The 22,635-nt window shown below is 42.4% G+C and overlaps 1 protein-coding gene across 2 annotated transcripts; it reads left to right on the top strand.

Moving 5' to 3' along the window:
• The first annotated feature begins 3,603 nt into the window (after nucleotides 1–3,603).
• MRPL4 (mitochondrial ribosomal protein L4) lies at nucleotides 3,604–21,639 on the top strand. 2 transcript variants are annotated; one of them, XM_081318229.1, is made up of 9 exons: nucleotides 3,604–3,731; nucleotides 6,201–6,285; nucleotides 8,253–8,421; nucleotides 8,914–8,965; nucleotides 10,123–10,240; nucleotides 16,590–16,696; nucleotides 17,415–17,524; nucleotides 19,549–19,619; nucleotides 21,415–21,639. In XM_081318229.1, exons 1-9 carry the CDS (start codon nucleotides 3,684–3,686, stop codon nucleotides 21,558–21,560), a joined length of 906 nt encoding a protein of 301 aa, XP_081174355.1. In that variant the 5' UTR covers nucleotides 3,604–3,683; the 3' UTR covers nucleotides 21,561–21,639. The 2 variants fall into 2 exon arrangements, with proteins under 2 accessions (XP_081174355.1, XP_081174356.1); XM_081318230.1 differs by lacking the exons at nucleotides 3,604–3,731; nucleotides 6,201–6,285; nucleotides 8,253–8,421; nucleotides 8,914–8,965; nucleotides 10,123–10,240 and adding an exon at nucleotides 14,575–14,946.
• Nucleotides 21,640–22,635: the final 996 nt, after the last annotated feature.

Genomic DNA, 22,635 nt, shown 5'->3' with positions numbered 1-22,635 from the left:
TCTGTATTTATCACTAAAAAAAATTGCTGACAGATTCTGTATGTTTTTTTTAAGTGACACTGAGACAAAAGAAATGTGTGAGGAAGCTTGTTTTAAGATTCTTTCAAAGTTCTATTAAACAAAAGTTGTCTCCTGTTTAGATTATAAAGTATCAGGATCATAAGGTCAGTGCTCTATTTAGCATCATGGGGGAGAGAAGAACAAACACAAGCTGATTTGTCAGCAAGGCTTTTTCTACGCCTCTGCACGTTGACCCAGCTGCCTAGGCAAGTAAGCATTCCCATGAAGGCTGCTCCTAGGATACAGTGTATAAGAAAAGGAAATGTTTCTCTCACATATGCAAACTGCTGGAAAACATTCTGGTATATTGGGACTGCTTTCTTTTACAGGCCTTCATTGCGTGGCTTTTTTTGTAAGTTATTTCTTTTTTACTGTATTTGCAAATAATTTCCCATTAAAAAAATCTGAAAGCTGTTCCAAATCTTGCACAGGGAAGCTTCTTGGTGAATCATGAGCTGCATCTACACTATCCACATGAATTCTGACAGAATCTAGTTCAGAGGGAATATTTGTGATCCCTTTGAGTCACTTGATTTTAATAAAACCATTTTCCTGGAAAGTGGAAGGTCATGATTGCCAATAATGACTGCCAAGGAACCAGAGAACAAGCACTCCCTTTTCCTGCAATTGGAGCTCGTAACAAGAACTCCTTTTTCCTGCAGAAAATATTTTTTTAATAAATGAAACTGAACTGTGTTTTATTTACATGTGCGTTAACTAATAGTTTGAAAACATGTTGGCTCACTCCAAGCCTCTTCCCACTACTCAAGTTTGGATTTGAGATTTCTCTTAAATTTGAATATGCAAGGTACAGATATTCAGTACCAACAGCAGGAAGGAAGGCAGCCTCCTGAATTGAGAGGGATACTCTGGCTATTATTACTGTTCCGATACTGAGTGTTTTCATAGCCGGAGCTACAGGTCTACATGTTCTTTGATCCATGAGGCATCATACTGAGATACAACCAGCTTTTGACCTCGTGTTCCTTTTGTTGCTCTGGCAACAGCAGTGACAAATAACAGGGCTACAGTTATTTTAAAAAATGGGTGGAAAAAGAAGAGGCAATTCTCAGTTGGCTTAGATATTACAGGTGATGCATTTCACAAGGCTGTTAAACCTGTGCTTTTCCAACATACCTTTGGCTCTAGAGGATTGTGGGCATTGATTTTAGGTGTGTAAGCATAGATTGTTAATTGTATTTTAAAATAATTAATATTGTCACAGGAAATAGTTTATTTTTGCTTTGTTCTTCACTTTTCATACTCTTAGTTGATTGGGGTTATTAACAAATCTTGTAACAATAAAGAGTCTATAATAATAGAAAAAGTAGCTAGTGCTCCCCAAGATTAATGTAATGGTAAAATGAGAGGCTTCCTTAAGTTTACACAAATCACCAGAGCTGAGGCTTAAATATCCTTCAGGGGATCTGTGAATGGGCAAAAAAGTCAAGATGGCAGTTACTGCCACACAATCAAAGCCCCAGCCTTTTAAAAATGTGTTTCATAACACATGTTGAAAAAGGATGGAGCTTCAGTCTCAGCCACCATCTTGATTCCTGCCCACCCCCCACCTTATGAATCTGGATCATCAACTACTGTTGATTCTAAAGTCAACTTGTCTTTTATTGGAGGAGCCAATGTTTTGGCTTATGCCACTGCCACTGCTCTAAAGAGGGGTCCCCAGGTCAGTACATAGCTCATCCAGAAACACAATGGTTGGGATCTCAGAGATTCAATATTTTCTTGTCTAGACAAACTAGAATTAATCTCAGCAAAGCAATGTGTCCAATTTCAGAATTTGAACAAGGGTGTGTCTAGATGGGAGATGCTCACATCAGAAGACTGATTGGTGATGGGACTGATTGGCGAAGTCCATTGGTGATGGACTTCCCAGAACTCTTTTTTTCCCTTTTGTTGTGCCTTTGAGTCAGTTTTTGACTCCTGACAACTGCCTGGACAAATCCCTGGTTTTCTTGTCAAGATTTTGGAAATGGTTTGCCATTGCCTGCTTTGTAAGACTGTGAGAAAAGTTCTGGCCAAAGACTCACTCTGCTGGCTTTGTACCTAAGGCAAGACTCACCATGTCCCAGTTTTTAGTCTGATGCCTTAACCACTACACCAACTGGCTACTACCAGACCTTTATAGTAATTTTCCGCAATAGGGATGGGCAATCTGAGCCCTGCTTAGTCTCCAATCCCTGGAGCCATCTCAAGCCAGGTTCCTAAAATTGATGGCACAATATCCTGCCACTCTGAAATGGAAACAGTAACTGAAATATGCTTAATATAGTTGCAGTCAGAAAGTTGCTCCTTGATCCTCAGCTGTCACTTGATTCACAGGTGGCAGCTATAACAAGAACCACTTTTGGCCAATTAATCTTATGTCAATTGCTGCCCTTCCTGTGCAGGTTGGCTTTTTTTATCCAGTAAAGAAAAATGTTGGGGTGTCTATGTAAAATAAATTAATGAAAGCAAACATCCATGCTGGCACAGTGAGTGCCATTGCTATCCCCTCCTTCAGTTTTTCTTCTGAAAAGGCTGCCTTCACCTAATCTGCAACATCACCATACATACTACAACGTACATAATACATAGAAGCAGCATATTACAAATATATAGGAACACAGTCATGAATAAAAAGACGGGCACAACACAATTGTTTTGAAGTTGCATTAAAAATATGGTGAACACAAAGAAAGGCTTCTTGGGGAGGGATTTTTTTTACAATTTTCATTGTTTGCTAACTTAGTAGCAAGCAAAAGGACAAATATATACAGGCAAAACGTACTTGATAATGATAATTTTATTTTTTCTATTCTATCATTCTATTCCTTTATTCCTATATTCATTCCTTTCTTCTTTCCTCTCCACTGGGAACAAAATGTAGTTGTCTGCTAACCTTTTAATAAACATTTTTTGCAACAATCCTGTGAAGTGGGTTAGACACAGAATGAGTGACATCAACCCAAGGCTACGTATGGAGATTTGAATGTGGATCTCCTTCAGCCCGACCTTCAAATCACAGCATCACCCTGGGCAAGTGTTTCTCAGCTTGGCGGCTTTAAGCTGTGTGAACTTCAACTAACAGAATTCCTCAGGGGTTAATACTACACAGTTTTACAAGTCAGCTTGGCTTTGCCCGACCCTCCCTTCCCGCCTTTCAGTCCTTCGGATTTACGCCTCCTCCCACCCGCTCCTCTCGGATTTCCGTCTTGCTTGGAATCTAGTCCACGCCCACTAGAACTTGAGCTCCCGCCACCAGCCTCACCAAAGCGCGTTTAATTTATAGGGATCATAGAGAGAGGCCGTGGTGAGGCATAGTTAACTTCCGGTTTTTTTTAAAAAAACTACTTCTGTTGACGGAATACTATTAATATGTATTTACCGTATCAATACATTTGTTTATTTATTTATTATCTATTCTAGATGACTTGGAGGGAGCTTCCTTGCCTTTACAGTGTTTAAAATCAAGAATGCCCCCCATGACTTTCCAGAACCCTCCCGCGCTTTTTAATGTATCTGCGCCAACTCCTTTGGGGTGACGTCATCACTCCGAGCCGGAAGCGATCTGCCCCTCTAGTGTGCATCTATCTTGCTTATTGCGGGGCGGCGGGTTCGCCGCGATGATCCGCCTGCTGGCTCAATTGTCCAACCGGAGAGCTGCTTCACGGGTGAGAGAGATTGTGAAACTGGGCAGGAAGCTACCGGGGTGGCCGGGAAGGATTTATTGTGCAAGGAACGAGGTCCCCTAAGGGCCTATTAGATGAGCCTTGAGAAAGCCTACTGGCACGGTATCAAAGCTCCTCATCGTATTTTCTGTGCAGGGGGGAACTTGTGCAAACTTAGCATAGGTTAATAGGTTAAATCATGGTTGTGATCCTCCCCTTCACTCAATTATGTCCAATTCTCAGAGACTGGACAAGTCCCAGCAGTTTTCTTGGCAAGATTTTTCGGAAGTGGGTTTGCCATTGCCTCCTTTCCAGGGCTAAAAGAAAGTGACTGGTCCAAGGTCACCCAGCTGGCTTTGTGCCTAAGGTGGTGTCCAGGTGTCTAGCCTGATGCCTTAATCACTACACCAAACTGATTCTATGTTTGTGTTTTCCATGGCTATTTATGTTGTATCAGTACAGCCATTATGTTTACATCTTCTAAGGTCAGAAGAATATTCCCTCTTGGCTATCCTGGGTGATCCCAAAGTTGTTAGGAGTCTATGCATAGAAAATCATTGCATACTCTCATATTGGATAAGAATTAATCCTTGGTCACAAAGTTTCTTTTCTTTTCCTATTATTTATTTAGTAGCTGTTTATTTCATTTTCTGTCTTCCTTATTAGTTTAAAATAATTTCTTCCCATGGTTTTATTAATGAATCATCTTTATAACATTCCTGTGAGAATTAAATGGAGAGAATGGCTTATCTAAGATCACAACATGAATATAATATTTGAAGGGAATTCATCCTTGTGACTTCTTGATAAGCATCTATTTTCTACATCACACTAGATCTCATTTAAGAATTATCTGTTAATAAGAATAAACTCCCTTGATAAATAAGATCAGTATGAATTCACAGAACACTCTAAATCAAAGCTTCTTTTGCTTTGGGGCTATGTATAATTCCAGTTAATTCTGTTTAATTCAGGTAATCTTGATTAAATACTCATGTTTTAGCAAGTTGCATGAACATAACCTCTTTTTAAGGTAGCACTCTTTTGGAAAAGGTGCAACTTGGGATTGTGGGACTTGTCCAATGCATCTGAGCAGTGCTACATTGAGAAGATGTTTGCAGGCTTTGTGGGAAAGTAATACCTTTTTGCATTGTACTGATGAAAAAGGTGTTCACTACTTATTAAGAACAGTAATGATTTACCCAGTTAACCCTGGATACAGCAGCATTTGTGTGAAATGTTGAACCATAGTTAATAACACTGGCAGTGTTTGGACAGTGCTATAGAGTAATTTTGGTTGGTAGTGTGTAGTTCAACAAATACACTAATTAGCAAGTGTGATTGACTTTTATATGCAATGAATTTTATAGAAAAAATATTGGGGATCATAATCAGAAAGCCTATTCCTTCTTCAGTGAGCTGCTCATATTCAGTAGCACAGGGAATTATAGAATGTAATAAGGGACGCGGTGGCTCAGTGGGTTAGGACGCTGAGCTTGTCGATCAGAAGGTCGGCAGTTTGGCGGGTCGAATCCCGAGTGCCGCGTAGCAGAGTGAGCGCCTGTTACTCGTCCCAGCTTCTGCCAACCTAGCAGTTCGAAAGCACGTAAAAATGCAAGTAGAAAAATAGGGACCACTACGGTGGGAAGGTAACAGCGTTCTGTGCGGCATTGGCGTCTAGTCATGCCGGCCACATGACCACGGAGACGTCCTCAGACAAGCGCTGGCTCTTCGGCTTTGAAACGGAGATGAGCACCGGCCCCTAGAGTCAGAAACGACTAGCATGCATGTGCGGGGGAACCTTTACCTTTACCTTTTTAATAAGAAAGATGATGGCAAGGACAATGGAATGGATATAAAAAGGCACTTCTTTTAATGTCTTTTCATCAACTCAGTACTGTGGCTAAAATAAGGATGCACAGAATTAGAGCTTTATGCTGCATTTCATCTCAGATATTTTATTTGCCTTTGCAACAATTAAAAAGGTTGGGATATTCCAGGTATAAGTAGTAGTGATACAGACTAAGCAGCCTAATGACAGTCAATCCATAACACATTGATCCTATGAATCACAAGTCAGGGTGTTCTTCAGATGTTTTAACTTGGAACTATAGTTTCTCCATGGCCTGGCCTGCCAATATACCAATAGTTGGGCATTTTATCAGTTATAGTCCAAAATATTTGGAGGCACTTTTCCTTTACTCAGTTGTTGAACAACTGAACAACAATCCTGGATTATTTAACTACTATTTGCTTTAAACCACAATTTCCAGTTTGCCATAACCCAAAAACAATTTAGTGAAACTGAATTTTGGCTTATTCCTGTTTAAGCAAACTGGGAGAAAGAGAATTAGCTATGTACCTGGTTATCCACCTATCATTTTTCCCTCTTACGCTTTAATATGGCTTATCATTCTGCTTGAATACTGTCTTTGCACTGGAGATAATCTTTGTTTCATTTTCCATTCCAAGCTTATTTTTACATTGTCCAAAGAACAAAGTTTGGTTGGCAACGTAGATGGTTCAGCTGCTGTGGTGGATGAATCTTCATTGCAAAGTAAGTATATTTCATGAGAGCATGGTTTACTTCTATGTATGTAAATTTATATTTATGAATCTTCCCCATTACCACAGGTTTTTATAGCAGCAATTCTATGAACTAAGTTAGCCTGGGAGTTACTGGCTAGACCAGGGTAACTTGCAGAATGAAATTAAATTAGAAGCCAAGTTTCCCCAGCCTTAGGTAAATAACATAATTGCTGTGCTATTGGTTGAGTTAATTGAATTATTATCAAATACTGGTGCTTGCTTCAAGCTATGATCTGCTGTAGGGAATAGGTTTTTTTTTGTTCACTTCCAATATTATTTTGCAAAAATGTTTTAGAAATGCACAGTAACAGGAATCTTGAAGTAACCTTGTGAGAAATCCTATGGTCAGTTCTTCAGACAAAAAAAAAGATGCTTAACAAATATCAGAGACTACTTTTTGTATATATAAAAAAGATAACTCATCTTCTCCTAAACTGTTCTCTTCCAGTTGAGTCAATTACAATTTACATTATCCTCAACCATTTTTTTTTTGTTTTAAGTGACTTAGATATGTGATGTGATATCAATCAGTTTAGGAAATGAAAATAGTTATGGTTCAGAATTTCTCACAGAAAAAAATCATTGTTCATTCATATTTGGAGGTTTTTAGATGAAATTTTCTTTTTCCTTTTCCCAATTTCTTATGCCCATATTAGGAATGTGCAGTGTGTTTGAAATAGGTTCTTCATAAAGCATATTATTAGCAAAACATTTGTTGATAAAGTATTTAAACAGAGACAATTTGGATTTGACATGTCAAACTCGCGACATCACGTGATGTTGCGCAACGTATTGGGAAGGCTTTGCCATTGCCGGCAATGGGGTGGGTGCAGCTTCCGGATCATGTGTCCGGCCCACGGGTTGGCAGTTTGACCCCCCTGCTCACCTATGCCTAACTGCGTATGTACACACTGACATTTTAATTGCAGCTTCCTTTTTAAAGCTTTTGTGAACAACATGTTTCAGATGCTTCGAATTGCCTTTGCTGCACAACCCATTACTACCAAAGAAGAAAGGTAGTGTATTCCATTTGGTAAGACAGGAGGAACAACTGCTTATGCTGGCAGTGGTTTATTCTCAGAGCTTGCTGTTTAGCTTCCAGACTTTTTGTCTCCAGGCTAGGTAACATTTTGGACTGCTTTGGACAACTGCTTATACTACTCCTATTAGTCCTATATATTTGATGCAAGCATGTATAAAAGGGAAATAAGTGTTTTAGTTTAGTTATCTGTGAAGCACGTGGGTAATATTTTTCCAGTTTTACTCTGAACTCTTCTAATGTATTTTTTTGGGGAAAAATTCTGTTGCTGGCTTTTAAAAAGCAACCCACAATGGGGCAGCAGCATTTTCCCCAAGTAACAAAGAAAGCAAGTACAGTATTTATAAATTGGATAAGGAATACTTTGTTTCTTTCCTGTCATTAGGGATGTGTGTGTGTGTGAATAGATTATTCAACATGTAATACAGGTAGTCCTCGACTTATGGTAGACCGCCCAAAAGCTACTTGCAACCCAGTTCAGAAGTTATGACATTCATTGACTCCTCTCCGTGGTCATGTGACTGCATTCATGGCCATTTCCATTTTTCCGCAGTTATGGGATGGCAATTTGAGAATTCCCCCCCCCTTCGACCAAAACTGGCATTTACTTTTGGTTTCTGGAAGAAACTGCCCAGTAGTGAATAATGAATTTACTTAATTTGGGAAGTAAAGAGATTTTTTTAAAAAAGATCGTAAAATTGGGTCCGGTCACATGATAACACTCATCATGATCCTCATGACTTACAACCATAATTGACCATAATTGCTAGGCTGAACTGCAGTTTGTACCCTGAGGACTACCTGAATGAGTTAGGTATGATCTGTAACTGCTTTATCCCATTTAAAGGACCCTCTTCAATGATTGCCCTGTGTCTTTTTCTCTTTCTCTTTCTTAGAAACATCTCCTGAAGTAGTCTCCAGTAACCCAATTTTACGAAAATGCAGCCTCCCCTTCCCCAAACACCTTAAACCAGTCCAAACCTGGGTCGAATCGTTGCAACATTATGATGCCAGGCATCTGGGCCTGGCAGACCTGCATCCGGATGTATTTGCAGTGATGCCTCGGTAAAGGCTGTTGTGTTATTGATTTCCACAAATTCCCATAAAGCTCATAATTGCAGAGATTGCTGAAACCGAGCAAGCTATCTCACTATCCCCCCCTCCCAAGAAGAGATAGGTGAAGGAGCAGGGAGTTAACGGGCAGAAGGGATGGGGCAAAGAATGTAGTTAAATAATGATTACCAAACAAGAGCTGTGGAGATTTTAAAACATTAGGAATCCTCTCCAAGGGCAGCATCTGACCCACTTAGTGATGAATCTGTTCTCCTGGACTGTACAATTCATATGAAGTTAGAGTTGTATGGGAGTGAAAATCTGACATGTTGTATATCTCAGCTGTTAGAGCTATGAGCGATTAGGAAATTTTAGGGCACCAATACTGAACTGGTTTGCCTGTGCCTCTTTCTGTTGTTCGAGTGCACGTACATGGCTTGCTTCTCATATATTTTGCTAGCTGTTGCTTCTATCTGAAGCATGTCTTGTGTTTTTCCCTCTCAGCCTTGATATCCTACATGCGGTGGCCATCTGGCAGAAGAATTTCAAAAGAATTGTGAGTATTGGAATGTAGATTGCAACAAATGCCTTGGATGACCAAGTTGTACCTGAGGTTACCTGTTCACAGAGATGTGCAATAGGCTTAAGGGGGCACCTCTGCAAGAAAAGTGCTGCCATATCCAAACAGTCCTCCAGGATAAAGCTGGATAGCTAAGTAGCCTTATATTTCTCCCACTCCGGAGAAAGCACAAATGTGCCATGGCTCTCACCATTCTTAATCAATTACAGTTAAGAGCACTGAATATCAGTCCACAAACACTGGAAAACTAGTTGACTTGTCCCTGTCAATAGCTATGGCTTGCTTTGCAGCCATAAAGATCACACACCTGTTCATTTTCTGGGCGTTAAGATGAGGATACAGGCAAGTGCCGCATGTGCCAGAGTGCAGATGAATGGGTGAAAAAGTAGCAGGAGCAGGGGTGGCTTGCTTTCCCACTTGGAGCAAAATCTTAGAAAATGAAATCTTAGCCTTAGAAAATGGAATCCCAGAAAACGATTATTTCTTCCTCAGATCATAAATGGCCTTTGATACTGAGAGTGGCAGGTCTTGTAGAATACAATTTAGAAACACTTGCATTTCACATTGTGAAATTCCATTATCGTTGGTTGATTTTTTGCAAGAGTTGCAGGAGTTCTTGAGGGTTGTTATTCTGTAAAACTGCATATACCATAATTGTGCAGCACAAAATATTAAAAGGGACAACTACCATAATGATTGCATGCTTAGGGAGTCCTTTTTATAGCAATAGAGCTTAGACTTATATACCGCTCCATGGTGCTTTACAGCTCTCTCTAAGCGGTTTATAGAGTCAGCATATTGGCCCCAGCAGTCTGGGTCCTCATTTGATCGACCTCCGAAGGGTGGAAGGCTGAGTCAATCTCGAGCCAGTCAGGATTAAACTGCTGGCAGCGAGCAGAGTCACCCTGCTCTGTACAGATTCAGAAATTGTGTGTCAGACTGATGATTCTGCCATATTTGTAAACATTTCCTAAGCTGCTGTGGGGAGTCCCTGGTTCAAATTTGGTTTAACCTATGTAAAATCATGAGAGAGTGAGTGAAATGAGAAGCAGAAACTTCATGGAACACTCTGGTGAACTTTCCCGACACATCCTGCTCCAGCTTTAGTCTCAGATCTTACTTTTCATTTCCAGAGTTATGCCAAGACCAAGACCCGTGCTGAGATGCGTGGCGGTGGTAGGAAACCCTGGAGGCAGAAAGGCACGGGTAGGGCCCGGCATGGCAGTATCCGATCACCTATATGGCATGGAGGTGAGTGAAAAGTTCTCTCTCTGGTTCCCAGCTCTTCCCATTTCTTGTAATTAAGGGGGTGGGGACGGACGTGGCCATTACATCAGACCACAGCAGAGGAACACAAAACCAATTGCATCTAGTATTGTAAGACATTATTTTGAGGTAAACGTTGCTTCTTGCCTTGCCTTTTTTTTCATTTCTGCAAGTTTTCTTTTGATTTCACAGCTTTCTTGCAGACAGGAATGAGAATTTTTTTTGTCTTTTTGCTTTTGTAAATACCGTATTTTCCGGCGTATAAGACGACTGGGCGTATAAGACGACCCCCTACATTTCCTGTTAAATTATAGGGTTTGGGCTATACTCGCCGTATAAGACTACCCCTCTTCCAACGCACACCAAATAAAAATTAAAAAACATCAGATTTGATTTTAATATGGTAATTTTAATTCAAATGCTTATGACATGCAGGTACTTAGTAGGAAAACTGTCACTTATAAACATAAGGCTGTTTGTCATCAAACATGTAAACATAAAACAGTGCAAGTGGATTAAACATAATAATAATAATAATAATAATAATAATAATAATAATAATAATAATAATAATAATAATAATAATAATAATAATAATAATAATAATAATAATAATAATAAAGTTGGAAGGGACCTTGGAGGTCATCTAGTCCAACCCCCTGCTAAGGCAGGAAACTCTATACCATTTCAGACAAATGGCTGTCCAGTCTCTTCTTAAAAACTTCCAGTGTTGGAGCATTCACCACTTCTGGAGGCAGGTTGTTCCACTGGTTAATTGTTCTAACTGTCAGGAAGTTTCTCCTTAGTTCTAGGTTGCTTCTCTCCTTGACTAGTTTCTATCCATTGCTTCTTGTCCTGCTTTCAGGTGCTTTGGAGAATAGCTTGGCTCCCTCTTCTTTGTGGCAGCCCCTGAGATATTGGATCACTGCTATCGTGTCACCCCTCACCCTTCTCTTCATTAAACTACACGTACCCAATTCCAGCAACCCTTTTCCTATTTTCCTAATTCACTTTTTCACTTTTCCTAATTCACTCTAAAGCTTTCCCTGCGCAGAGCCTTAAGTAACCCCAGCTGCCTGCAATTAGTGCAGGTTCTCATCCCACCAGGCTCAAGGTTGAGTCAGCCTTCCATCATTCCGAGGTAGGTAAAATGAGGACTCAGATTGTTGGGAGCAATAAGCTGACTTTGTAATAATGCTGCTTGTGGGGGGGGGTGAATAGGCAGGCATATACATAGAATGAAGGCTATTGCTAAGCACATTGATTTGTGCTTTAAATTGTAAGCCGCCCTGAGTCTTCGGAGAAGGGTGGGATATAAATGGGATTTTAAAAAAAGACCAAATGGGAGATCCACTCCAGGTTTTCCAGCCAGCCCGCCCAGTTCCTGAGTCAAATGTGTCCTTAGAGCTAAGCTGCAGCTCTGGCTATGCATTCCCCACCTGCCTTTCAAATTGCTCTTGCATTCGCCACCTGTCTACAGCTGCTCTTCAACTTTAGAAGGAAAGAAGCCCAGACCCCAGCCTGTAAAAATCACAGACTGCAGCTTCTACTCCAATTGGTCCCGCTTTCCCTGCGCAGACTAAATGGAAGATCCACTCCAGGTTTTCCAGCCAGCCCTGTTCCTAAAGTTTCAGCACCCAGCGTATAAGACGACCCCTGACTTTTGAGAAGATTTTCATGGGTTAAAAAGTAGTCTTATACGCCGGAATCTACGGTAGGCCCCTCAGGGAATCTTGGTTTGGTTAAAGATGTTTTAAAGAACTAGAATTACATAAGCCTGAAGTACATTAAGCCATGAAACCTGAACCTGTGTCATGGTTTTTGATCAGAAGGGTGAAATGATTTGTTTTTGTTGGAATAACCATGATCTCTGTTCCTATACATGTAGCTGGCTAGTACTTTTCTGGCTAGTACTTTTCTACCATGGAAAGTCTTCAGTGAACCATGTGTAAGGAAGTAAGCCATAAACCCAGAAAACAAAGAAACCTAGGAGAGAGGTCATTTGGCTACAGCCAGATAAGGGCATAATCACAGTATTCCTTCACACCATTGGCTATTCCATTTAAGGCAAATTCTGACGCCTCCTGCAAATGATTGGTCATTACTGTATTTGAATCTACCTCTACCACCAATGTCCATTTAGGATAGTTTAGAAGAACACATGTGTAACCATGATTGGTGTATTTGAATAATAATAAAATATGATTGGTTGCTTTTGCTATAAATAAACAAGGTCCACTGCTCCTCGTGGTTCAGTGTTCAGTGTGCATCCCAGGAGCAGCGGGGCCCTTCCCCCGAGAGATCTCTGTGTCCTTCTTTCATGGGCGCCAACCCTGGGCAGGAGCAGCCTCTGCCCAGCTTCACCAGCAGCTAATTTCTCAACCCGGCTGCACAAGCAGCAGGTTCTCAGCAAATGGTGACCCCGACGTGATTCTGCGGAATACGTCTTCAGCCATCCATTCTCATTCGCCCGACGGTGGCCGCGACTCATCCTCGTCCGTCGCTAGACGCAGGACCTTTCGTGAGTATGGGTGGAAAATTCTCTCAACAGCAGACAGCGCATCTGCAGGAGTTGAGGGAATTAATTGATAATGCCAAAGCCTCCATGAAATTGGCTGCTTTTAAAACAGGCAACGTGTGGGAACAATGCCCAAAATATCCTGAAAAGGGATCACTCAAATTGACTACATGGACCAAATTAAAATTTTTAAACTTGTGGAGGATCATAATGGAATGTTTAACTCTCCACTATGCATGTTTTAACCAGATAGGAGGGACGGGCGAAACATTGACCTTCTCCGTGCCGCCCCCACCCTATGAAAAATCAGAGAAACTTCCTCCTATTGCTGTGCCTGTCCCTCCCTCTGCTCTGCCTCCGGAGAATCTTCCTTTTGCCTCTTCTCCTTCCCCTGCTGTGCCTGTCCCCGACCAAGAGGAAAAAACCTCTGAGTTTGTTGCCATCACTATCCCTAAACCCCCTCCTCCCCCCTTCCCTCCTCCTCCTTCCTCAAATCTCCCTCCGGAAAAACTTCCTTCTGCCTCTGCTCCAAAAGCCTCTGAGTTTGTTGCCATTTCTAAACCTCCTCCTCCCTTTCCCCCTCCTCCTCCTTCAAATCTCCCTCCTCCGCCTCCCAGCCCCACTCAAGGGGCACCTTTTGTTCACTCTATGCTTGCAGCTCGTGCCTCCGGGATATTAGATCCAGAGGATTTAGAAGCTTGTGCTGCCTATCCTGTCACTTTTGTACTTCCTCCAGCTGCTGCTGCTGCTGGGGGGGCTGCAGCTGATGGGGCAGCTGCTGCTGCCCCCCCACCACCTCCACCCGCACTACCTGTTTATACTCCTCTGACTCCGAAAACTATTAAGGACATTAAAGCTGCTGTGACTCAATATGGCCTTCATTCTAAATACACTGATCACAGGTTTGAATTACCTTGGCACTCATATGACCATCGCTGATTATCACATGCTGTTTGGCCACGCCTCTTCTGGCTCCCAGCAGGGAATCTAGAGGGGGGGCAGTCAGCCAGCCCGACAACAAAGGCTGACATTTCGTTTCCTCTTAATGCTTCTAACCCCTCTGAACTTTTCACTGATTCTCTTTTTCATTCTCCCCCCCCTTTCGCATAGTCGCCTCAGAGGTTGAAATTAATTTCAATTGATACCTTTTCAGGATTCATCATGGCCACCCCCCTAAGGGGAGAAGCCACCAAACATGTCATTAATCATTGTATTCGGACCTTTGCAGTGCTGGGATGTCCAAAAGAACTCAAAACAGATAATGGCCCTGCCTATAGCAGTCAAGCCATGGCAGAATTTTGTCATCATTGGCAAATAACACACAAATTTGGAATTCCATATAATAGCCAAGGCCAAGCCTTGGTGGAAAGGGCTTACCAAACCTTGAAACATGCATTAGATAGTTATAAAAATAAGAACGGGGGAAAACGAAACCCCAACCTCCCAGCAGTGCAAGAAACTCTTAACCTTTGCCTCTACACTCTGAACTTTTCAAACTTGACTGGCCATCCCTTAACCACAGCCGCAGAGCGGCATTTTTCATCTCCAGTTGCAGATCAGCCTAAACCCAAAGTGTGGTATCGCCAACTTCCAGACCTAACTTGGAAAGGCCCTGCAGACCTTCTCACTTGGGGAAGAGGCTACGCTGCAGTCCAGCTGCCAGACAAAGTGCTGTGGATCCCAGGTCGCCACGTTCGTCCGTATCATGCCTCCACAAACACAACTGCAGAACCCATTAAAGATGACAGCATGGTTTGTGACTTTTTTCAGCTTTGTTCTAACACCACTGACTGATGCCACTAAAACACAATTCCATCTGAAAGCTTACCCCAGATGTCAAGTTTTGTCGCCTACTCAGCCTGCAGTATTTCATTGTGCCTCCACTTCACCAGCTATCCCATCCCGTTCTTTACACCTTTGACATTGCTTCCAGTCAAAAATGACTCTTTTCACACTGTTTTTGCCCCATCGCATGGACCGAGAAGGAACAACCTGTTGTTAACAACGAGTCTACCATCATCATCCATGTCGCCACGAATACTCAGACTGAGGGACAATGTGAACTCTGTAGCTCATGTTCCTGTCCAAACTTGGAATGGTTTCAACTTTCAGGAATTATTTGGCTCCTGGTTTCCCAAATTACCTGGTTTCCAAGCTATTGTAGCTTTAATTGGTATGATTGCATTAGGATGCATTGTTTACCTTGTGTCTTGCATATTTTTATCAGTACTATTACTAACAGTATTTCTTTGATAGCTGAACAGAGAGCTGTTAAACAAATTCATTCCTTATGGCACAGTAAGTATCAATCCCTTCCCCAGGAGGATCCAGAAGAGCCAAATGCTCAATTTGAACTAGAGACTCCTTTGTCTCCTAAAAGAGGAAAATAAAAATGCCTTTTGGGCTCGTTCGCCTCTTGACTCTCCCGAAGGTGCGTCTCTAAAGAACCCATCCCTCCTCAACTTTGAAGCGGAACATACAGATTCTGCATTTAAAACAAAAACGGAGGAGATGTTGGAATAACCATGATCTCTGTTCCTATACATGTAGCTGGCTAGTACTTTTCTGGCTAGTACTTTTCTACCATGGAAAGTCTTCAGTGAACCATGTGTAAGGAAGTAAGCCATAAACCCAGAAAACAAAGAAACCTAGGAGAGAGGTCATTTGGCTACAGCCAGATAAGGGCATAATCACAGTATTCCTTCACACCATTGGCTATTCCATTTAAGGCAAATTCTGACGCCTCCTGCAAATGATTGGTCATTACTGTATTTGAATCTACCTCTACCACCAATGTCCATTTAGGATAGTTTAGAAGAACACATGTGTAACCATGATTGGTCTATTTGAATAATAATAAAATATGATTGGTTGCTTTTGCTATAAATAAACAAGGTCCACTGCTCCTCGTGGTTCAGTGTTCAGTGTGCATCCCAGGAGCAGCGGGGCCCTTCCCCAGAGAGATCTCTGTCCTTTCATGGGCGCCAACCCTGGGCAGGAGCAGCCTCTGCCCAGCTTCACCAGCAGCTAATTTCTCAACCCGGCTGCACAAGCAGCAGGTTCCCAGCAGTTTTCTCTGATTTTTCTTGGCACATTAAAAAAGCCGCCATTAATTTTGTCTGTCTGTTAAAGTTCTGTCATTTTATTTCCTCCAGAGCTCAAGACAGTCCAGATTGTCCTCACTTAACAAAGGCAACTGGGGCTGGAATTTCTATTACTAAGTGATGTCGTAGAGCCTGATATCACATGATTGCGCTGCTTAATGACAGAAATTCTAGCACTTCCAGTTGCCATCATGAAGTGACTCCTTTGACATTGTTAAGCTGCCATTTGTGACCTTCTGCAAGCTTCCCCACTGACTTGGCCTGTAGGAAGCCAGCAAAGGAGGCTGCAAATGGACCAAGGGATGGAGTGATGTGTGGTAGTTGTGAGCCAGTGGCCTGGATCATGTGACTACAGGGACTCCGCAGTGGCCATAAATGCGAGACCAGTCATAAGTACTACTTTCTCAGAACCTTCTGGTTCAAACGTGTGGTCATTTAATGAGAACCACCTTTTACAGTGTGCATCCTGGAGGCAACATTACATGGCACTCTCATTTCTCATAACATCCTGGTGGAGTACATGGCTAGAGAGTACATGACCGGCCACACGTACCCAGTGAGCTTCAGTGGCTGAGGGTGGCCTTGAGCCAGCGTTTCTCCAGTCTGAGCCCAGCTCTTGAACCCCAACATCACCCTGCCCCTTTGGTTCTGCTGCTCACAGCCAGCCCAGCTGTGTAAGAGTGGCACTCTGACTTCCTTATTTTCCTTCTAGGTGGTATGGCTTTTGGCCCCCGTGGCCCCACCAGCTATTACTATATGCTTCCCATGAAACAGCGGGTCCTCGGCCTCAAGGTGGCGCTGACAGCCAAGCAGCTGCAGGTACGAGAGCCATGTTGCAGTGCGAAGGCCTGTTCTGTCCTGGTCTGCTTACGGGTTGATTCCTAGCTAGTTTTCCAGTGGATGCTCCCTTTAGTAGGGAGTACTGGTAGGGAGTTTGAATGCTCCCTTTAGCAGCTCTCTGTACAGTTCAGAAATGTTTTGGGCCTCTCATGAGTCCACTGCAATTAATTAAAATGGGCATTTGTGTAGGCCTGGGAAGCACTCCATCTGCCTTAAGGGATCTATCAATGTGTTAAAGTTAAAAGGCAACTTTTAAAGCAGCTGCTATGTCAGGCGGGCAGAGGAGGAAGAGAACCGATGGGCTCTATTAACATATTTAGAGAATATACTTGGTTTCGAGCATTTTTGCTGAATTATTTTCTAAGCGTTCTACATTTAAATTAATGCAAGTTCTCAGTTTCGGGTATTTCAAGTATTCTGCATGCTTTTGCCCAGAAATCTGAGTTAAGAAGGAGAGCAAGGGGTTTTGGAGAGGGAACGTGCAGCTTAATTTAAGCCTCAGCAGTGTGTTGTCATATTTTGGCTGGACTGATTGATGGACTTGGGGGAATATGGAAGCGTTTAATGGGCGGGAGTGTGAAAGCCTTTTTCTTTCATTCCCAAATGGTTCCAGAAACAGGGATTCTGGTGGAATAGTTCATCTGTCTCTGGATTATATAGAGGTCCTTACGTTTTTTTTTCCCCCACCAACCTACAGGGTGATCTCCACATTGTGGACTCTCTAGAGATGCCAACGTTTGATCCTCAGTATTTGGCGGACTTGGCTCGCTACAGACATTGGGGAAGATCAGTGTTGTTTGTGGATGTGTGAGTTGATTTTGGTTGGGAGGTAACAAGGATGGCGCGTGCGTGCACACATACACACACACACGGCACCCTATGGAAAATAGCTTGTTTTGTCTAGGACTACTGGTCTCTTCAGCCATGGAATATTTTTCCTGTAAATCTGTTTTCAAGCTGCATCTCAGGGGAACCATAGGTTAGCTAGTGGGAGTCTGAGTGAGAACATTATTGTTGCCCTGCAGGCTCTCAAATGGGAGTTTGTCTACTGCTATTCATCTTCCCATGAATTGACAATCACAGGGGCAATTTAATACATTGAGCTATAAGGATGACAGCACAGGTACTCCTTGGATTACAACCGCTCCTTCAGCAGCCGTTCAAAGTGACCGTGGCATTGAATGAGAGTGATTCACACTTGGTCCTCAAAATTGCGCCCGTCACAGTGTCCCCGCGGTCTCATGGTTGCAAATTTGGGAGCTTGGTAGCCACTTACGACAGTTGCAGCCTCCTGTGGCCATGTGATACCCATTTCTGACCTTCCTTGCTGGCTTCCCACAAGCGAAGTCAATGGGAAAGCTAGCAAGAGGTTGCAACTCGCTGCTGCTAATCGTTCCTGCTCCTGCTGCCTTTTTGCCCATCCACCTGCATTCTGGCACATATGGAATTTGCCCACTCACACTACATAGCGCCCACCTGCAGCAATCGCCCATGCTTATAGTGCCACCTTGTGGTGTCCACCCATGCTCTGCAGTGCCCACCTGCCCTTGGCTCTCACCCACCAACTGCTGGGATTACTTTCCCTAAGTGACGCAGTCATGCGACATCATGCTCTACAACTGTCTTACTTAATGATGGCCCCAATGGCCATCGTAACCCAAAGGCTACAGTATTTGTAAGGCCCAATACGCCTATTCCTGAAACTGTCTTTAAAATTATATTAGAAAGTATTATAATACATTGGGCTTTTCTGGCAGATGAATGTATTTCTTCCAGAGTAAAAAGTTTGTAGATTGGTGCATTCGTGTTATATTAAGTACAACATTCTCATGGCTGTTATTAAATCATTTCTTGTTTGCGGCAGAGCAGGGACTAGATCTGATTTGGGATACCTACTTTCTAAGCACATCAAATATGATATTTTAAGGTCGTGACATCAGTCTGCCCCATATGGCTTTTGCTTCAGTCATGTACCTTATGATTTAATCCAGGTTTTTGAAATACCCCCAGTTATAAACGCCCCAGAGTTGCATTGTAGAAGTTTCTGATTTTACAAAGACCCCTTTAGAGTGCCAGAAATCCTGCATCTTTTGACTGTGGAGGTGTCTTTTTGCACCTGCTGTATAATTAATGAAATGGCCTGATACTTCTTTTTTTTTAATTTTTTTTATTTTAATCCCATTTATATCCCACCCTTCTCCGAAGACTCAGGGCGGCTTACAATCTAAGAAGCACAAACCAATGTGCTTAGCAATAGCCTTCATTCTATGCCTGCTTATTAGAGCTTTCGCCCCCCCCCCCCCCCAAGCGGCATTATTACAAAGTCAGCTTATTGCCGCCAACAATCTGGGTCCTCATTTTACCTACCTCGGAAGGATGGAAGGCTGAGTCAACCTTTGTACCTTGAAAGAAATATCGCCCCTTGCCCTAATAAGAGTATTTGAACGCCAACCTTGTTCTGAAGTTCCAGAATTGGGGCATCCTTGGAGGCAATAAATGGAACGTCAGGAAGCAGGGCGTACGATGGGAGGAGAGCAGGAGAACCCCCGGGAACCTTTCTCTAAAGGTTGGCTGCTGTTGCTAGTCCCTCTTCTAGAACCCTGATATCTTGCTGAGGCTTTTTAAATCGATCTTAAGGAAGCCTGGATTCTTTTACTAAGGAAATGTGCCATTCGTTTTTGACCCACTACTCAGAGATGGGAGAGACTTGAGGCAAGGAGTCAGAGGGGGCTCTACCCAACAAATGGAGGGCACTGGCTAGATGTTTGCATTCAGGCGATCCTAGATCTGAGCTTGTATAACATACCTGATTCTACCTTCTTGGCTTTCAGAGATGAAATACCTGAAAACATCCAGTCTGCAACAAGCGGCCTTAAAACATTTACAGTTGTGCCGGCAATAGGTGAGTTGGGGGTTGGATAGGCAGGATTCTTCAAAAGATGAGTCCTTGTCTGCTCAAGCTATAGAGGCCTGTGTTTTTCCCTTCTCAGTCTCTTAACTAGCATAGTAACTCCTGCCTCAGGAATGATGCTGAAAACTCTTTTGTCCTTTTCCACTTTTGGGGATGACCTGCTTCCTTTGTTTTTCAGGGTTGTTCTATCGGTTACCCCTCTATAGATTTAACAAGAAATAAAAGGGATTGATAACATACATCCCATCTTACATAAAACCTTCTTTTAAAAAAAGAATGACGGCTGCTGGCCTCTCCTGAGAAAAAAGGCCTGATTCTTAATTTTTGCAAACTGTTGGTGTTTACACCTACAGCCTGAAAATATTAACTGCAAATCCTGGAGGTTGCTGCCAGAAAGAGTGTCTTTCTGTATGTGAGAGAGCACCAAAGATTTATTAAGATTTTTTTCAATAAAAGGCCACAAGAAACTTACAGCACCTCCTTCTACCACTCCAAATGTTTTTACCTCACCTATGAAGTGCTACTACCTCTGTTACATTATCCAGGGCAGGTTAGGTCTGTAGCAAATGCCACTGCCTTGTGTCCTCCCTCCCTCCTAGTCCTTTTCTGTTGTTTTAAGCCAGCAATGAGAGGCCAAGCAACATCTTACGAGGTTTGCATTAGTGGTGAATATCTATAGCTTGGGTGTAGGATGAGGGTGAAGGTTCGTTCTCTGAGCTTGTGGGTTGGTGTCAGAATCCATTTATATCATATTCATAAATAGAATGTTTCAAACATTATTCCATGGATCTGCCATCTCCCGAAGAGAAGAGAATTGATGTGTATTGAACCGGTATTAGGCATTTCAAAGGAAAGGAGAAGCCTTTTGAACTGGGGAAACAAAAGGGGGGGCTAGCATCTGGCTTGTGTCACGGAAGAGAGCAATAAACATGAAGGGTCCTGACAGTTGGTTTCCAAAAGTTTCATTACAAGACTAGGTAACATCTTCAGCGGCTTTTAGGGGATCTGTGTCAGTGTTACCTTCTGTTTATAAGGGCTTGTTCTTGGGGCGGTGACCTCAGGCCAGGGTCATTGGAAGGTGAACTGCTGGTGTGGGGAGTGGGGCTTGTGTGGGTTGGTTGAGGTTTGTTGCTGTCTCCAGTTAGCTATGTGATTGATTTGGATTTTGAGGGGTTCACAAGACCCATTGGAAGACTCACTTGACACTCCCACACGCGAAGCCCTTATAAATAGAAGAGCACTGACCAAAGCCACTGAAGATGTTACCTAGCCTGGTAATGAAACGTTTGGAAACCAACCCACAAGCTCAGAGAACGAGCCTTCGCCCTTATCTTACAAGGTGCTTGAACTTGGGTTTGATCCTTTCTGTGGCCAATATTCCAAAAGCACTTCTAGTAGTCAGGCTTGTCAATACACGGGAAGAATGACTTACTTGCTGCCTGTCTTTGTAGTGCATTAAGAGCAGGCATGTGTAATCATTTGCTCGTTCTTACGTTTTGTTGAGGTCCTCACTGAGGCCAGCTCCCTCCCTCTGCCTCGCTCATTTAGAAACCACTCATCTCCCTCATAACACAATTCTGGGTGGTGTACAAGACATAACACATAAAAGCTTTATATAACTATTTTTTATAAAAACAGTTAAAAACTATTCTGTAACTGGCATCTTCCAGTGCCAACAATGTTTCCAAACATTTCTGGTCCACAAACCCTTGGGGGACTCTGGAGCTGAGGACTGCTGCTTTCCTGTTTTTCATCTGTGGAGTCCAATAACTCTTTTCATCTCTAGGTCTTAATGTGCACAGCATGCTGAAGTATGAAACCCTGGTGCTCACCTTGGAAACCATCTCCTTCTTGGAAAAGAAACTGTTGTGGCATGACTCACGATACAGTCCACTCTATCCCTTCCGGTGGCCCTACAGTGATTTCCCCTAGCCCATTTGTCAAAGAAAGACTGACCATTTTGTCTGTGCGTGTGTATGTCTTTTAATATGTACATTAAAACTAAACCTTCTGCCCGAGTCATCGTCTGTCCTTGAATATAGGCAGCCTTGAAATAAAACTCTCAGTTTAAAAATGATGCAATATCACAATGGGAATTAATTGAGGTGAAGAAAAGTGGAAACACTATATAATGTATTTCAGAGAAATGGCAGAAAGATTTTGGTGAATCAGACTAAAATTTTTTTTTTTTAAAAAATAATAAATAAAAATAAAATCTGGCTATCTTGGAAAGCTCCTTGGTAGAAATTGGAAGAGTAAACTTGGGTTTTGACAGAATTAAGATTTTGCAGTTTTTGACTGTGGGGAAAATAAAATGTTAGTTGTACTGAAGTGAAAAATAGACTTTGAGGGCAGCTGCTAGGAATGCTCACTGTTCTGTTCTGTGGAAAACAGTTCCCCCCCCCACTGTAACAAGGTCTTTGATGTGGAAATCCATGATAATGTAGCATTGCAGTAAATACCCTACTTATTTCACATCTAATTTAGAAAGTATTTCTTAGCCCACAGAAGGATTTCTTTTGTTTTATTTCTTTTGTTTCCCTAGTAGTTTGTCAGCTTCCTGGAAATAGAAAAAAAATCACTCGGAGTTGAAATATCTTAAATTTTACCTTGTAAAGAAAAAAAAAGTCTTATGATATTTCCCAAAGTCAGGGCTTTTCAACCAGTCGTACGGGTACCACCTGTGGTACATTGGCACCTGGCAGGTGGTACGCGACAATCCTAGAAAAGTAGTGGGGGAGGGGAATGAGATGAACCGGTGGCAGCACCACATAAGCCTGAGCGAGAGATGGCTGGAGCTAGGTGACTGGTGGTACTCGGATGTTGCCATATCCTAAAAGTGGTACAATGGGTGAAAAGGTTGAAAAGCCTATGTAAGCCCCAGATGTATTTGTAGGGAAGTGATTAAATGCAAACTATTTGTCAATGGCAGACAAGCAAAAAAAGTGATGGTACAACTATGGAATAAAGTGGCATAATGTAATGGCTGGATTTGTAACTTAGAGAT

This window comes from Vipera berus, assembly GCF_964194415.1.
Source record: "Vipera berus genome assembly, chromosome: 2".
Lineage (NCBI taxonomy): Eukaryota > Metazoa > Chordata > Lepidosauria > Squamata > Viperidae > Vipera > Vipera berus.
Note: the sequence above shows the minus strand (reverse complement) of the source record. Positions and strands in the feature narration are given on the sequence as shown.

Coding starts and splice junctions, on each gene's coding strand:
- MRPL4 (XM_081318229.1), top strand. CDS start 3,684: ATGATCCGCCTGCTGGCTCAATTGTCCAACCGGAGAGCTGCTTCACGG. Junction 3,732..6,200: donor ACCGGAGAGCTGCTTCACGG/GTGAGAGAGATT, acceptor TTCCATTCCAAG/CTTATTTTTACATTGTCCAA. Junction 19,620..21,414: donor TACAGTTGTGCCGGCAATAG/GTGAGTTGGGGG, acceptor TTTCATCTCTAG/GTCTTAATGTGCACAGCATG.